Genomic DNA, 16644 nt, shown 5'->3' with positions numbered 1-16644 from the left:
AGATAGATTATTGGATGGAATTTATGGATCCCCAAGGGTAAATGTGGGAAATGAATGAATGACTCTCTCAAACCTCATGTTCAGAGGTGGAGGTTACAAACTGCAGCTTTCACAGAGAGTCCAGTATGAGGCCATGTGCACAACACCGAGAGGAACTTTGTACATGTGCGTTGTTGTGTGTCATTACGGTACAATCCCACAGAGGGGTGTGTGTGTGTGTATATAGTGCACAACAGGGAAGGCATCACCGTGTTGTTTCCCCTCTACTGGTTTTTTTTTTTTAAATTATTGTTGTTTTCCAGAAGAAGAATGAGAGCGGAGCTGCGCGTGCACACGGCGGAGGAGAAAAGATGAACGGCGCGCTGTACATCTCGTTTTTTCAGGGCCAGCTGGAGTCTGCGCTGGAGCAGGTGGTGCAGCTCGCCGTCACCGAGATCACAGACACGGTCGGGGCCAGTCTGAGCTCCATGCTGCTGGAAACGGCCCGAAAGGAGCAGGAGAACCAGCGGCTCAGAACCTCCATCCAGTCCCCGAGACGGGAAGAGGGAGCGCGCGGGGAGAGCGCGGATCCCGAGCCACAGCATGGCGTCCCCAGGCCCGGCTCTCTCCCCGACTCTCTCCCCGACTCTCTCCGGCACGAGCAGAAAAGACGAGCCGTGGGTAAGAACCTGGCGGAGGGGTTCATGCAGATGTGTTTAAATCTTCAGACCCTCGGCGTGTGTGGGAGGGTCGTGTCGGGTTTAGGGTAGAAAAATAAACACGGTGAGGTTTTTGTAAAAACAGAAACTAAAGCGGAAGCAGGGGGAAGGTCACTTAAATATGCACCAGTAATTTACATGCCACGAAGCACGGAGTGTGTGTGAACCATTAACATACACACACCAACATACACACTAACACATACACACACACACACACACACACACACACCAACACACATACACACACCAACATGCACACCAACACATACACACACTAACATACACACACACCAACATGTACACACTAACATACCAACATACACACTAACACATACACACACCAACACACATACACACACCAACATGCACACTAACACATACACACACACCAACACATATACACACACACCAACACATACACACACTAACATACACACCAACACACACCAACATACACACACACCAACATGTACACACTAACATACCAACATACACACACACCAACATACACACACACACACACCAACATACACACACTAACATACACACCAACATACACACACCAACATGTACACACTAACATACCAACATACACACACACCAACATACACATACACACACTAACACATACACACACCAACATATACACACCATGTACACATTAACATACCAACATACACACACTAACATACACAAACATACACACACCAACACACACTAACATACACACACTAATATACACACACACAAGCATACACACACCAACATTAACACACACACACACCAACACATACACACACCAAGATACACAATAACACACACACCAACACGTACACACCAACACACACACCAACATACACACTAATATATATATACACACCAACATACACATGTTAACACAAAGAGAAACACACAAAACACAATACAGTGTTGTATTTGAAGCGCTCCAATGTTTCAGAGCCTTGTTTTATTTTGAACTGGGTGTTACAGGCTATACACCAACACCTCTGTGTATCTAATACATTGTTTTTGTGATTCATCCTGCACTAATCTTGTGTTCGTCCAATTAAACACTCCCTAGAGTGTATATGCCCCGCCCCCAGGGGTGTGTCTTGCTCTACAGTAGCAGCTGGTTAGCAGTGAACATGGTCTGTAGGTGTGTTTTCGGCTAGAGTCTGAGGGCGCACACACACACACACACACACACACACTATTCAGGTTTGCAACTGAGGATAAATATCTGGAGTTCATTCATGCGGGTGTGGGCGGAGTTTGTGTGAGTTGGTGGTTTTGTGACTTTCCAGATAATTTTTATTTTTTTTTAAATTTTAATTTTAACCAAATTGGGGTTGTTCAATGCCGGAAGGTGGTACCAGAGAACTCAGACTGATGGAGAAGGCTCTCCTGGTGAAGGCTCTCCGTCACCATCAGTAACCACATGCACGACATAACTCCATGAGCACGCGGCGTCTCTGCGTCTCTGCCCTGGTTAAAGTGAATACGGATTCGAATCATGGCTCTCGGGACGTTTCACCCTCAGGCATTTGTGTGGGTGAAAACGAATAGTTTTTGGGAGTCTAAATGATTAATGATTTATGTAAAGTTATGCATTTCGATGGTTCAGAAATACGAATGTTTCCCAAAACCCTCAAACCTGTGAAACAGCGTAACATGGTTTTTATTAGCCTTTTATAAAAACTGCTTTATTGTGACACGCTAGAGTAGAAAATTAGACCGCAGTCCTGTTTGTGTCGTCAGAAAACCTCTGCTGGAAATCATGATTAACGCAGCTGTGGTGGCGTTCATTTACTGAACACGTGAACACGTGAGTGTGTCTGACGGACGTGTGTTTAGACGGATAAGGTTCTCTTTAGATTTGTTTCTTTTTTTTTAACTTTCTGAGCTCTAACGGATCTCAGGGTTAATATCCCAGATAAAGTTGTGTTATCAGGGATATAATCACATTGTGATAATGGGTGTGTTGTTTTACTGTGCAGGATAACGCTGTGTTTCTGTCTGGTGTAACGGAATATCGCTGTTTAGGAGAACGGAGTGTTCACATCATGGGCTGCAGCATGTTATTGTCCAGGAGAACCTCACGCTATCTGGGAGAACATCATGTCACATGACACTGCTTGGCATTAGGACTGTCACGATACCATAAACATATCTTATATTACACAAGCCGAAGTATCACGATACCATGCAATGTTGTGTTAATTCATAATTCCAATGTACAATAAGGTCACGTCACTGTTCGGGGATGGGGTCACGTCACTGTTCGGGGATGATGAAATCGGCCCTGCCCAGTTGTTTATTTGACGGGGATTGGCTGGTTAAAAGTGAGCAAAAGAGGCCACACCTCCTGAAAGGTTCACTTATTCTTTTTTCTTTTTTTTGCTGTAGTAGTGTTTATTGTATTCAGATGTACAGTGCTGTGAAAAGGTATTTTCCCCGATCCTGATTTCTTGTGTGTTTGTGTATATCTCATACTAAATAGTTTTAGATCTTCAAACGAAATACAACATAAAACAAAGGGAACCCGAGTAAACACACACTACAGTTTTATTATTTTATTGAAGCAAAAAAAAGTTATCCAACACCTATCACCCATGTGAAAAACTAATTGCCCCCTTAAACCTAAAATCTGGTTGTGCTACCTTTAGCAGCAACCAGACTCTTCTGATAACTGGAGATCAGTCTCTCACTCGCTTCCAGGATTTACTCCTATGCTTTGGATCGTTGTCTCGCTGCATAATCCAGTCGCGCTCGAGATTCAATTTACGGTCTGAAGGACATTCTCCTTTAGGATTTTCTGGTAGAGAGCAGAATGTTTCCATCAATTACTGCGTTACCCAGGCCCTGAAGCAGCAGAGCATCCCCACAGCATCACACTTCCTCCACCATGCTTCAGCGTAGGTATGATGTTCTTTCTGTGGAATTCTGTGTTTGGTTTACGCCAGATGTAACGGGACTCCTGTCTTCCAAACCGTTTCACTTTCCACTCATCAGTCCACAGAGCGTTCTCCCAAAAGGTTTGAGGATCATCAAGGTGTGTTCTGGTGAAATTCAGACGAGTCTTAATGTTCTTCTGGGTTAGCAGTGGTTTTCACCTCGCCACTCTTCCATGGAGCCGTTTTCCCCCGGTGTCTTTCTGATAGTGGAGTCATGAACAGTGACCTTTATTGATGCAGGAGAGGCCTGTAGGTCCTTTGATGTTGTCCTCGGCTCTTCTGTGACTTCCTGGATGAGTCGTCGCTGTGCTCTTGGAGGAATTTTGGAAGGTCGGACACTTCTGGGAAGGTTCACTACTGTGCAGAGTTTTCCATTTGGAGATAACGGCTCTCGCTGTGGTTCTTTGGAGTCCCAGAGCCTTTGAAATAGCTTTGTAACCCTTCCCAGACTGATGTACTTCAATCACCTTCTTCCTCATCATTTCTGGAATCTCTTTCAGCTTTGCCGTAGTGTGTTACTGGGTAAGATCTTTTAACCAACTTCCTGCTGCTGAAAAAGTTCTATGTAAGTGTTGATGTGATTGAACAGGGTTTGCAGTAATCAGGTCTGGTTGTGTCTCGTCCAGCTGAACCCCATTATCAATGCAGTTCCATAGACTATGGGGGCAAATACATTTTCACACAGGCCCAGTTGGTATTGGATAACTTTTTTTTTTAATAAATAACATTACGGTTTAAAACTGTATTGAGTGTTTACTCAGGTCGCCTTTGTTTTTATCTTGGATTTAGTTTTAATTTCTGAAACAATTTAGTGAGAGATATACACAAACACAGAAGAGATCAGGATGGGGGCATATACTTTTTCGCAGAACTGTATTTACACATGCCGTAGCATTACACATGCCGTAGCTGTAACCACACTGCTGAAGATGGCACATTTTTAATCTCTTCTGCTTTAACCTGTACGCTATGTTTCACTTCTCTAAATATCTCAGCGTCAGAACGTGGAACTCGAGGTTGTGTTTGTGTCTGTTTCCTGTTTACAGCATTTATATTTATCTTTTTATTTCCACTGTCTGGTATCTTACATCTGCGGTGGTTATTGTGTGTGTGTGTTTTCCTGCAGGTCAGCTAAAGCTGGTGATGGAACGTGTGCTGGAGTTTGCTGTGTGTGAGCTTAGTAAGATTGTAGAAGACAGCTTCGACGATGTTCTTCTGGAGCTCAGGAAGGCGGAGCGGGAGAGCGAGGAGTTGATGGAGAAGTTACGTGCCGTGAAGGAGGAGAACGGAGCGGGTGACATGAAGATAAACGAGTCTCAGGGGGAGATGGTGGGATCTCCAAACGGCACTGATGTGGTGAAGGTTGAGAAGAGACCGGATGAGGAAGAACCAGGAATGGGACAGACACAGAACACTGACGGTACCTGTTCCTCCCCCACTTCCTGTTTCTCTGTCTTTCTGCTCCTCTGTCTGTCCCACTTTTCATCTGTCTGAGACGTTATTCAGGACGTCTGTGTTCATGCTAGCAGGCGACAAGTCAGTTGTGTCACTTGTAGTTCGTTGCTGTTGTTGGTGTTGTGAGCGTGACGGCCAAAATGTATTCTATAGCACGTGATTTTAAATGTATTTAAAATTAACTTAGTACAATGAAAAAAGTGTAAAATCAAGACTAGCTATAACAATGTAACTAAAAGGGAGAGCCAGAAGGGAACACAGACATGAGGGAGGTAATGCAGCCAGACACTCCACCATCAACACACCTGGGTGAAGGCAATCTGACCCAGAGGTAGCATATATAAAATAAAGTGAAGTGGGCCTAAAACAGAACCTTGTGGAACACCAAACTTTACCTCAGTATGTGTGGAGAAGTCTCCATTTACATCTACGAACTGATAACGATCGGTCAGATAAGACCTGAGCCAGGAGAAGACTGTTCCCTTAATGCCAACAACATTTTCTAGTCTATCAAGGAGAATAGTGTGATCTATAGTATCAAAAGCTGCACTAAGGTCGAGTAACACAAGCAGCGAGACACAACCCTGATCAGAGGTCAGTAGAAGGTCATTTACTACTTTAACTAATGCTGTCTCTGTGCTATGATGAGGTCTAAATCCTGACTGATACATTTCATGAATGTTGTTCCTATGTAAGTACGAGCATAGCTGCTGTGTACGACCTTTTCTAAGATCTTGGAGGTGAAGGGGAGATTTGATATCGGTCTATGGCTGGACAGTTGAGAGGGGTCAAGGTCAGTTTTTTAATCAGGGGTTTAATAACTGCTAATTTAAGTGATTTAGGTACATAGCCAGTGCCAAGGGAAGAATTGATTATATTTAGAAGGGGTGTGATTACTTCTGGAATAATCTGTTTGAAGAAACATGTAGGTAAGGGATGTAGTATACAAGTTGATGATTATTCTGAAGAGATTAATGAAAGTTCGGTCTCTAAGGGGAGTAAAACATTCTAATGGTTGATCTGATATTGTTATATTATCATCTACAGGGTTAGTTATAAAACTGCCTGGTTTTAATTTAATAATCTGAGTCTTTTTGTCTAATATTTTCTGTTTTGGTAATGAAAACATTAGTGAAATCGTCGCTGCTATGTAATGATTGTGATTGTGTGCATGTTTCTGTAGTGGTTTTATTCCTAGTTAATTTTGCTACAGTATTAAATAAGAATCTAGGATTATTTGTTATCTTCTATTCAGGTGGAGAGATAGACTTGGAGAGATTTTCTATAGTTCAGGAGGCTCTCCTTGCATGCTGTTTGAAATACTATCAATCTTTTTGACGCCACTTGCATTCTAATTGTCGAGTGGTCTGTTTAAAGGTGTGTGTGTGTGTGTGTGATGGTTATACCAGGGTGCTAGCTTTGTCTCTCTAATTATTTTTCTTATAAGTGGAGCCACTTTATCTAGTGGGTAGTGGAGCGTTGAGTCTAAACATTCAGTCATCTGATCGAGTTCTGTGGGATCAGACGGTGATCCAATCATAGTTGATGTCTCTGGGAGGTTTTTGATGAAACTCGGTGCGGTAGCTGACGTGAATGAATGTTTTACACGGTAGCGAGGCGAGGTGCAAATATTATGATCAATATATATTTTAAACGAGATCTGAGATCTGAACACCCCCGCTGTTCTCAGAGGGTCTTCTGAGTCATCAAAATGAATATTAAAGTCTCCAACGATTAAAGATGTGTCTGAAGAAACGACCTGGTTCCAGATTAAATCTGCAAATTCACCAAGGAATTCAGAACATGGCCCTGCAGGTCTGTAAATAATCATCAGCAGAATCGACTCAGTAGACTTGTTTTTTGTGGCTAAGTGTGTTATGCTAGTGTAAAAACCTTCTAAAGAGCTTTTCAGTAGGTTTTTGTCTGGGTGTGTGTGATGAATAGATTATCATTCTAAATGGGTGAGACTCCTCCCCCTCTGCCAGTCAGACGAGGCTGATGTATATAACTGTATCCAGGAGGACGGGCTTCATTTAGTGCTGTGTACTCATCAGGTTTAATCCATATCTCTGTTAAACACATTATATTAAACCCCTGATCAGGAACGCTTTCATTAACAAGAAGTGCTTTAGACATAAGAGATTATTTAACATTGGGAATATTTAACAGTGCTAGCTTCAGATCAAAGCTGGCTGTGCATTCAGTATGATCTCATTTTATATTAATTATGTTGCTAATTATGTTACAAACTTTCTGAATATTTCTACATTTATGTTTATCTCTGGGAACAGACACAGTCTCTATATTGTGGAACCTAGGTGAGGACCGCTAGCAGGTGGTCGGTTTAGCCTGCTTGTCTGCTCCCGGGCCTTGGCTCTGGATTGTTCCAGATGAACTAGACCTGTTCTGAGACTATGTTCTACGCTGCAAGAAATGAGAGCAGCACTTTCCCGAGTGGGATGGACACCGTCCTGCCCTCACGGGCCAGCCTTGCCCTCAAATCTACTCTAATAAAGCCCACATTATTTTTTCAAAATCTCAGTTTTGTACAGGTTGAGGGTGTGTGTCGGGGGGTGGTACTGCCTGTCAGAGTGTAGTGCAGTGTTTTTAGGTGTGTTATAACATTTTGAAGGTTATTTTAATTTGAATGAAATTTCAGTGAAACCTTTCTGCTGGTACGTGTGTGTATGTGTGTCAGACTCCACCCCCGCGGCAGTGATCAGCGTGTCTCAGGATTGGGTTCCGGTGCTGGATCAGGTGTTCGGTCAGAAGTGGTGTGCTGACATTTGGCCCGTTAAATTGGAGCAGCCGTGTCTCCCTTCTGAAGAACCGATTAGGGACGACTCAGAACCACACAGGAACGACGAGAGCCAATCAGATAGGCCGCAGTGGCTGCAGGATGCTGAGGCCCTGACTGTGACCTTTGACCCTCATCAGACCTCAGAGACAAGCATGAAGGGTGAGACACCACAAATAAATAGACACACACACACACACACACGCAAGCACTATTTAGCACATTTGTAATTACTGCCATTTCTGAGTTATGCGTGACTAATAAACAGATATTAATGGTTAATAACGGGTTAATTAACAGGCGATTGCTGATTCCGTCAGTTAACGCTGCATGTTTTAAATAAACCTGAGCTTTGTTTTGTGACGTATGAAAACAAAATAAAAAAAGTTTCTTTAATACAGCTGTTATTGATGAGCGTCGTTAGAAAGGAAGTTAGATGCTGTTCGGTGTCATATGACCCTTTACTGCGGCACTGTTTTTTTTTCCCTAGGAGATGATGTCCAGTTAAAATCCCCCTCGATGCTCCACCGGCTCCTCACGCTCCCGTCTCAGCTGATAGACGGCGACGACGAGTCGATGGAGTCGGAGGAGAGTCTGATGAACGCCATCACCTTGCTGCACGGCACTCGGACGCCTCATCATGACACCGCCAGAGCGGATGATCACAACGGCGGCGAAGACCCCGAGGACCAGAAGGAGGAGGAGGTCCAGAAAGAAGAAGAAGAAGAAGAAGCCAAGCCAAGGTCTTGCAGAAGTGGGAGGAAGAACCACGCGTGTAAAACCTGCGGCAGGAAGTTCAACCGAGCTCACCTTCTCAAAACGCACCGGCTCACACACAAGGACCCTCGCTCACCGCTCTCCAAACTACACGCCCACACGTGCACGAATTCGGGGAAAAACACATGAGAGGACATGTGCGCGTGAGAGAGAAGAACACGACGTGTTCACACGGAGATTCCAGAAGTTTCCAAAACCAGGCATGTGCTGATATTATACCGTCATATCTCGATCGTTCCCCAACATTTTATCACAATATTACATCAGAAATCCAACAACATGGACGCGAACAACAAACTGTGTTCAGTATCATGACGTATTGTTTATTAATGACGATCGGCACACACCTAACATCCTAAACTGAGAGTGTGAAGGTACATCAAACAACGTAACGTGTGTGTGTGTGTGTGTGTATATATATATATATATATATATATATATATATATATAATATAATATATATATAATATATAAAATATATATATATATAATATAAAATATATATATATATAATATAAAATATATATATATATATAATATAATATATATATTTTATATTATATTTATAATATAAAAAATATATATAGCAACAGTTTTGTTGCAGGTAAGGAAGTGCTATATTTTGATTTATTTTAAGCATTTAAATATATGACAGAAGAACCAGAGAGAGTTTCATGTTGGAATGAAGGCTCGTCTCTGGTTGTGTTTCCATCCACACATGCAGGTAAAAATTATTTCAATCATCCAGGGCGGAGTCCCAGATCATATCGTTCAGTGAGTGATGTTTACCTCCACAGAGACGTGTCCCTGTACGCCCCGAACCCTGTGTTCAGGTAAACAGGAGATAAATCACTCGTTTCGCTTGTAGTTGTGTTGAGATATCACCACTAAATTTGCTCAAGTCCCACCCACTTTCACAAGAACAGGACATTTGATTGACATTGCATACAGTCAATCACAGAGCTTTTACCAGATCACATCACTGAAGAAGACACGGATCATTCCGGAATTTGTTACACACTAGCTCAGGTCACCACTGGCGTTAAACGCGGTTGGATGGAAACACAAACATGAGACGAGGAGACCATGTGACAGGAAGATGTGTCTCACTTCCTTTTTTTTTTAAATAAATCTGATGGAGTGGCACACTAACAAGCAACTCACGAACATTTTGATTGTAAATAAATAAATAAACGCCGCAGTCTTCGTTTTTACAGAAATACCTCTTCACACGACCTGACTGGATTCATCCGAGTGTTTAATCGGATCCAAACGACGATCTAAAGGTTCCGGGTTCTGCGTACTCCGCAAACTGCATGACTTCATTAGAGAAACACAACTCCGTTAATAAATCCATCACGCATGTGGAAATTTATGCAGATTTTCATTGTTCCATCTTCTGGAGCTTTAAAAAAATAATCATAACCATGGATGTTGTTTTCTCTCTCTCTTTGGCTTTATATGGGTTCCTGCAGAAACCTGGTGCACTAGCGTAGCGTCTTCCTGTTCTTACTGTGCTTCTTTCTGTAGACATGTGACCATGATGCCTCTGTAACCTTTCATCACAGGTTTTTACCACAATATCATTATTATTATTATTATTATTATTATTTTTTTTTACAATTTTTTTTTTAACAGATTGAGCTCTGGCTGTCTAGAGCTAAAACAACGTGCTAACATAATTAGTTACATAGTTAGATACAACATTAGAAAGAATATTGTAACCACGGGAACAACACACGACTGTTAATCGGAGAAGAAAACGGACGCTTCGAGATGCTAGCGTCGGTTCTGTTCACCGGGTTGCGTGAAAAATGCGAAGCTGCCTCTCGACCAGCGGAACCGAATTAGAAGAGTCCAGTAATAATAATGTGTGCTTTGAATATCGCAATATATATGGTACGGCTGATTATTGGCACACGCCGGGTTCTGAGTGGGTTTAATAATAAATAAGTGATTACTCCACCAGTAATCAGACGTTCTCCTGATTAATGGAGAATCTTCTTAAAATCAAGACTAGATTTCAGTCTGATTGAAAACTTGCGTTCAGTAAATAACGGATCATCTGAGGAGTACGTCGGATTTGTGTATAAACTGCTCTTGGACTCGAACCCGATTTTCTTAATGACTGTTGGAGAAACTGGGGCTGTGATGTGATGGGAACATCATGATTCTGCAATACGGCGTATACAATTTACAATTTCCCAGCAAAAAACCTGTTCGATACTTTATTTAATGTCGTTTAAATACTATTCTTCTTCTTATTATTATATTTGAAAAAATTAATTTAGCAAAATTACAAAATTAACACCAGCTGCTTCCACTTAGTTTGTATTGATAAAAAACATTGACAATAACATATCAGGATATCTCGTATCTCTCGTATAAGAAAAGTATCTTGTAATGTAATTTATAACGATATTGATATTTTATCCTCATATTGCCCAGCTCTAAGTCAGTCCCTCCAGGATTTCACCATTTAGAGATCGCAGAAATTAACGCAAAATCAAGAAAACTGCACAATATTCTGACCAGCTGCGATTTTTCAAAAATACCACAAATTTGGGCCGAGACGCATTCAACCCAAGCCCTGTTCGAGCACGAGTACAGCTAAAAGGACTCGTTTATCCACAAACATCACTGCGAAAGAGTCTGCACAGCAATTTCCTGTGATTGCGATTTTGCCAATCCGAGTACTTTTCTGTCAAAAAAAAACTCCGCAAGTTGCATCGCAAATTTTGAAAAATCTGCAGCAAAATCGCGCGTTTTAGCCGAAACGATCAGAAAACCTCCCGAGATCCTGTACGGACTGAACAGCAGAAACTTCCAGTCGCAGGACGAAACGTTGCTCGTTTCCATTTTCAGCATTTGTAGTGTGTAGAGCTGTAATGATGCGTCAGTGTGCCGCGATATGGATGTTGGAGATGTTAGTAACATTACCAGTGATGATGGTGTGGAACGGATTAAAGCCTGTTGTTACTGCAGTTTGTTAAACAGGGCGTTTTTGCACTTTGGGTTATTTTCCACACAGCCGTACCTCATTGTGGTGTAACGTCGTCGTAGCTCATTACCTCAGAACACAGGGTTGTTATTTTAGCATGATTTTGTTTGGTTTTTAGCTCATTTATGTTTGTAGGTTTTTATAAAAATGTCATTGGCGTATCAGACAGAGGTCTTACGCTGAAATGCACTAGATAAAATAAAACGAGCAAACAAACAATTCATCATTTCTGCACAGAGACTTTATAATATAACCATAATTATAATCCATAATTATAATAAATCCATAATTATAATAAATCCCCTCCAGAAATGTGTGAAGGACGTCTCGGTACTTAAACGATCCAAAAGTCACAAATCTATTCAAATGTTTTTTTTAAAGGCTGATGATTTTATTCTGTACATTTTTTTTGTAAACTTTAATCCTAAATAATTGTGATCTTATATTTTATTTTTGAGTTTTCTTACAACATTCTTTAGGGAAAAATTGTTGATGTTGGGCTTGATTATTATTATTATTATTATTATTATTATTATTACTACCACCAGTTTATCCAAATACCGGCATTTAAAAAAGGACAAAATGTGAGATTCCTAAACAGGTTTAAAACATTATTTTATGCTGCAGTAAACAGAAAAATTAATGTTAATTGATTTAATGTTTTTAAATTTTCACAAAATGAGAATAGAGGGTTTTCAAATATTTAGGGAATTGATCTTGATTTGTTTTGTTTTTTTCCTCCCATTTTTTAGTTTCTGTAGTTTTTTAGTTGCTTAAACATTTTAGTTTTATATACACAGTCACCACCGAAAGTATTGGAACATCAAGGCCAATTCTATTGCTTTTGTTACACAGTGAGGACATTTAGGGTTTGAGATCAAAAGATTAATATTAGACGATAGATCAGAATTTCAGCTTTCATTTCCTCATATTTACATCTAGAATATATTTTAAACACCTTAGAACATGGTACCTATTGTTTGAACCCACCCATTTTTTGTAGTGATCAAAAATATTGGAACACGAGGCTTCCAGGTGTTTCTTGCTCCCCAGGTGTGTCCTGGTAGATAGATTGTTTAAACGGTAAATAGCTCTGAACATCTACTCATGGTTTTAACCTTCAGTTTCACCTGTGAAGACTGCATTTGTTGTTAAAAAGGACAAACCAACATGACGATCAGAGAGCTGTCTATGGGAGAAAAGCGAGAAAAATCAATCTGAGTCATTACACAAACACTGGGTATAACCAATACAACAATCTGGAATGTCGAATGGGTCGGCCAAGGAAAACAACACCAACAACAGCTGATGACCAACATTGTGAGAGCTGTGAAGAAAAACCCAAAAACAACAGTCAGTGACCTCACCAACAACCTCCGCAGGGCAGGGTGAAGGTCTCACAATCCACCGAAGAAGACTTCGAGAGCAGAAATATAGAGGACATACCACAAGATATAAATCACTCATCAGCAGTAAGAGTCAGAAATCCAGACTGGAATTCACAAAGAAATACAGAGATGATCCACAAACGTTCTGGAACCAAGATGAACCTCTAAGTGATGGAAAGGCCAAAGTGTGGAGAAAGAAAGAATCTGATCATGATCCAAAACATACAAGCTGATCTGTGAAACAAGGTGGAGGTAGTGTCATGGCTGAAAGGATCTGCAGTAAAAACCTGGAGAAGCTTCACAGAAGAAGAAACCAGCAGTTTGGAGTCAGTGAGTCGCAGGAGTGATGCAGTTACTGCGAGTAACAGATACGCAACTGAATATCAAGTGTTATTTACTTCAGGACTGATCTGTTCCTATACTTTTGCTCACATAATAATCAGGTGATCTGATACAGAAGGTTCTGTGTTTTACGTCTAGATGTAAACACCAGGAAATAAAAACTGAAATCCTGATCTATCGTCTAATATTCATCTTTTCATCTCAAACCCAAACGTCTTTATTGTACACCACAAACTAATGAATTGGCCTTGCTGTTCCAGTAGCGTTGGAGGGGAGTGTGTGTGTGTGTGTGTGTGTGTGTGTGTGTGTGTGTGTGTGTGTGTGTGTGTGTGTGTGTGTGTGTGGTCCAAGGCTGTAGATAACGAATGAGAAACTGAATGAATTATGCAATGAGTAATGAAGTTACAGTTTTGTTGACAATTTGCCCTTAAAAGGAAGAAGCTTGTTTTTGTAACATTTTCTTTTCCACTTCATTTTGATGTTTTGATTTTTGATGAATTTTTTATTTGGTAGTTAATTGTGTGGAAAAAAAATTATAAATGCATTATGTATAAACTATACATCTTGTCCACACAGTGCTCTCTTTATTATTATTTTTACTATTTTATCTTCAATCTCTGTGTAATAATAAAGGTACTAAACTGGACCTGTTCATCACTGTGTGTCTTGTGCGAAATCTTTAAGATTTAAAATAAAATAAAAATATTAAAAACAATTCTTTATTTAAAATAAGAGTTTATTGACACGTCCAGGGAAGAGATGTGTAGTACCGGTACTATAGCTGAAGCACTGTGTAATAAAGAGTGTGTTTATATACAGTGGATATAAAAAGTTTACACACCCCTGATAAAATTTCAGGTTTTTGTGGTGTAAAACATTTAATTAAGATAAGTCATGTCAGATCTTTTTTCACCTTTAATGGGAAATAGCAACCAACAACATACCAGTGAAAAACAAATACAAATGTTTTGGGGGAAAAGGACAAGAAGAAAAAGAAAAACAAATGGTAACCTGGCTGCATAAGTATGTACACCCCTTAACATGCTTTGTAAAAGCACCTTTTGTTTGAAAAAAAAGCACTCAGTGTTTTTGGGGTAAGAGTCTACTGACTTCTTCATTTGATCTTTTTATTCCACACTTCCTTCCAAAACTGCTCCAGATCCATCAGACAGCGAGTCTCTCACTGTGTCCACAGTTAGGAGCTGAAGGTGCGATTTCATCACCTGTTGAAGTTTAAAGTCTGTCCAAACCTCCTGCGCCGTGTGGAATGTATGAGGAAAAGGTCTGAAGTAAGAATCCTGTAATACAGCACAGTTACTGCTGTAATAATACAGTAAGTATACGGTGTCGTTAACGTCACTGTAAACTTTACTGTAAATCTGCACCTAAAGAACTGAAGCAGTAAAGAACCCTCAACTCCACCGACCCATTTTTCACGTCTCCTTCATTTATGGTCCGCGAGAGCCGTGTCCTGCTCGGGGTTGCAGTGGATCCGGATCCCTCCCTGGAATTCTGCCTCCAGGCTTTGTATTAACAGCAGAGCTTCAATATCATCAGCAGCAACTACTTAAATACGAGTTATTATTGAACACAGATCATAACCACTGAAAACCGGACAACAGCGAACTTGAATGAAAGTTTATGTAGTGAACGCGTCACTCGGGAAAGCTAGCGAAATGAAACGTTCCCATTTTACAAGATATGCTTGTTATGTATGTGCGTATGTGTGTATACACATTAATGTCCATTTAATTGGGTTATTTTCTCAGTCTTGGGTAGTTTTGGGTCGTTTAGTGTAACCCAACCGCTGGGTTAGTGGCTGGGTCATTTTCACTGACAGGTGAATCAGTGCACCCCTCCCCCACCCCGACGCCTCAGCCAGCGCCTTGGGTCAAATCAGCTCAGGTGGAGGTAGCGGCTTCCAGACAGCCAGGCTGTTACATTTATTTGGAGGAACAAGGTTCACATCAATATATTTATCCATAAAAGCATTACTGTACGCTAGAAACAGCAGAAATGTGCGATAACAGTCCAGTTTACGTGACACTAAACGCACCGCTATCTTCGTTAGCTTTGGTACTTGTTTGTAAGGACACTGGATCGTCAGTTGGTTACTCAGGATGTTTTTTTTTTTTTTTGTGGATGTTTTAAACGTGTCCTTTGATCAAAATCTGATGTTTTCATTAAATATATGACTTACTTAAGTCATTTACTTCAAAGTCTATATATAAACACAACTTTATCAGCTCTAGCAATACATTTCTGAACACCTTGTGTATAAATAAAGGAGATACCATGCTGACATGTTTGTTTATAATGTGGTATATTTGACATTTTTAAAGGGTAAAAATATTAACCTATATATGAAATAAAATTAACCCAGCGTTTCTGTAAAAATGAAACTATCCTTTGGGTTGAAAAACAACACATTTGCTGGGTTAAAATGAACAACTCCACGTGATGGGTTAATTTAACCCAAAATGTGTTCTGTCCTGTATTTACCCAGCCGTTGGTCTAAAAATAACCCAATTTGGATTGTTTTTAACCCGGTGTGCACGTATGCAACCAGGTTATTGTACATTTTTTATTTTTCCCTAAAAAGATTCCGATTGTTTTTCACTTTATCTTTATACAATGTAATGTCACATTGAGGGTGTGAAAAGTTCTCACAAGATTTATCTGTTTCATTTTTTTGTTACATTACAAAAACCTGCAATTTTAACAGGGGTGTGTAGACTTTTTTTTTATATCCACTGTGTATATATATATATCTTAGGTAAACACACCTATTTTATGCAATGCATTAGTGATTTATAATGAAAAAAGCAATGCACTGAACACTGAAACAATTTAAACACATGACAAAAAAAAGTAAATGACATGCAACATTTCACACAATGCACCGTCCATACACTGCCACGTGCAGGTTATTTTAACAGCGTACACGACAGTAAATAATGCACGTGCCATGCACACACTACAGCAGCTATAAAACGCGTTTCACGCGATGCACGGGATTAGTGCACTAGTGATTTATAGCGGTAAACACAACGCACGTGCCGCTTTACACCGTGCACAAATCGTTTGGTGGTGAATCTGTCAGCATGCACGGCTTGGTGTGTCAAAGTCAAAGCTCTCTCTCTCTCTCGCGCGCGCGCTCTCGACCAGAAAATAAAACCACCCACATTTGGTCGGAAGTAGGCCACCATGACTCCGCGCGCGCGCTGCT

The 16644-nt window shown here is 40.6% G+C and overlaps 1 protein-coding gene across 2 annotated transcripts; it reads left to right on the top strand.

Moving 5' to 3' along the window:
* si:dkeyp-113d7.10 (uncharacterized) lies at positions 1 to 9091 on the top strand. Of its 2 annotated transcripts, none has more exons than XM_053613357.1 (4): positions 1 to 660; positions 4782 to 5075; positions 7809 to 8069; positions 8398 to 9091. In XM_053613357.1, exons 1-4 carry the CDS (start codon positions 351 to 353, stop codon positions 8811 to 8813), a joined length of 1281 nt encoding a protein of 426 aa, XP_053469332.1. In that variant the 5' UTR covers positions 1 to 350; the 3' UTR covers positions 8814 to 9091. The 2 variants fall into 2 exon arrangements, with proteins under 2 accessions (XP_053469332.1, XP_053469333.1); XM_053613358.1 differs by lacking the exon at positions 1 to 660 and adding an exon at positions 1288 to 3073.
* The last annotated feature ends 7553 nt before the right edge of the window (positions 9092 to 16644 follow it).

Source organism: Ictalurus furcatus, chromosome 24, assembly GCF_023375685.1.
Source record: "Ictalurus furcatus strain D&B chromosome 24, Billie_1.0, whole genome shotgun sequence".
NCBI classification, from domain to species: Eukaryota; Metazoa; Chordata; class Actinopteri; order Siluriformes; family Ictaluridae; genus Ictalurus; species Ictalurus furcatus.
The sequence above is the reverse complement of the archived record's forward strand: the minus strand, read 5'-3'. Positions and strand labels throughout refer to the sequence as shown.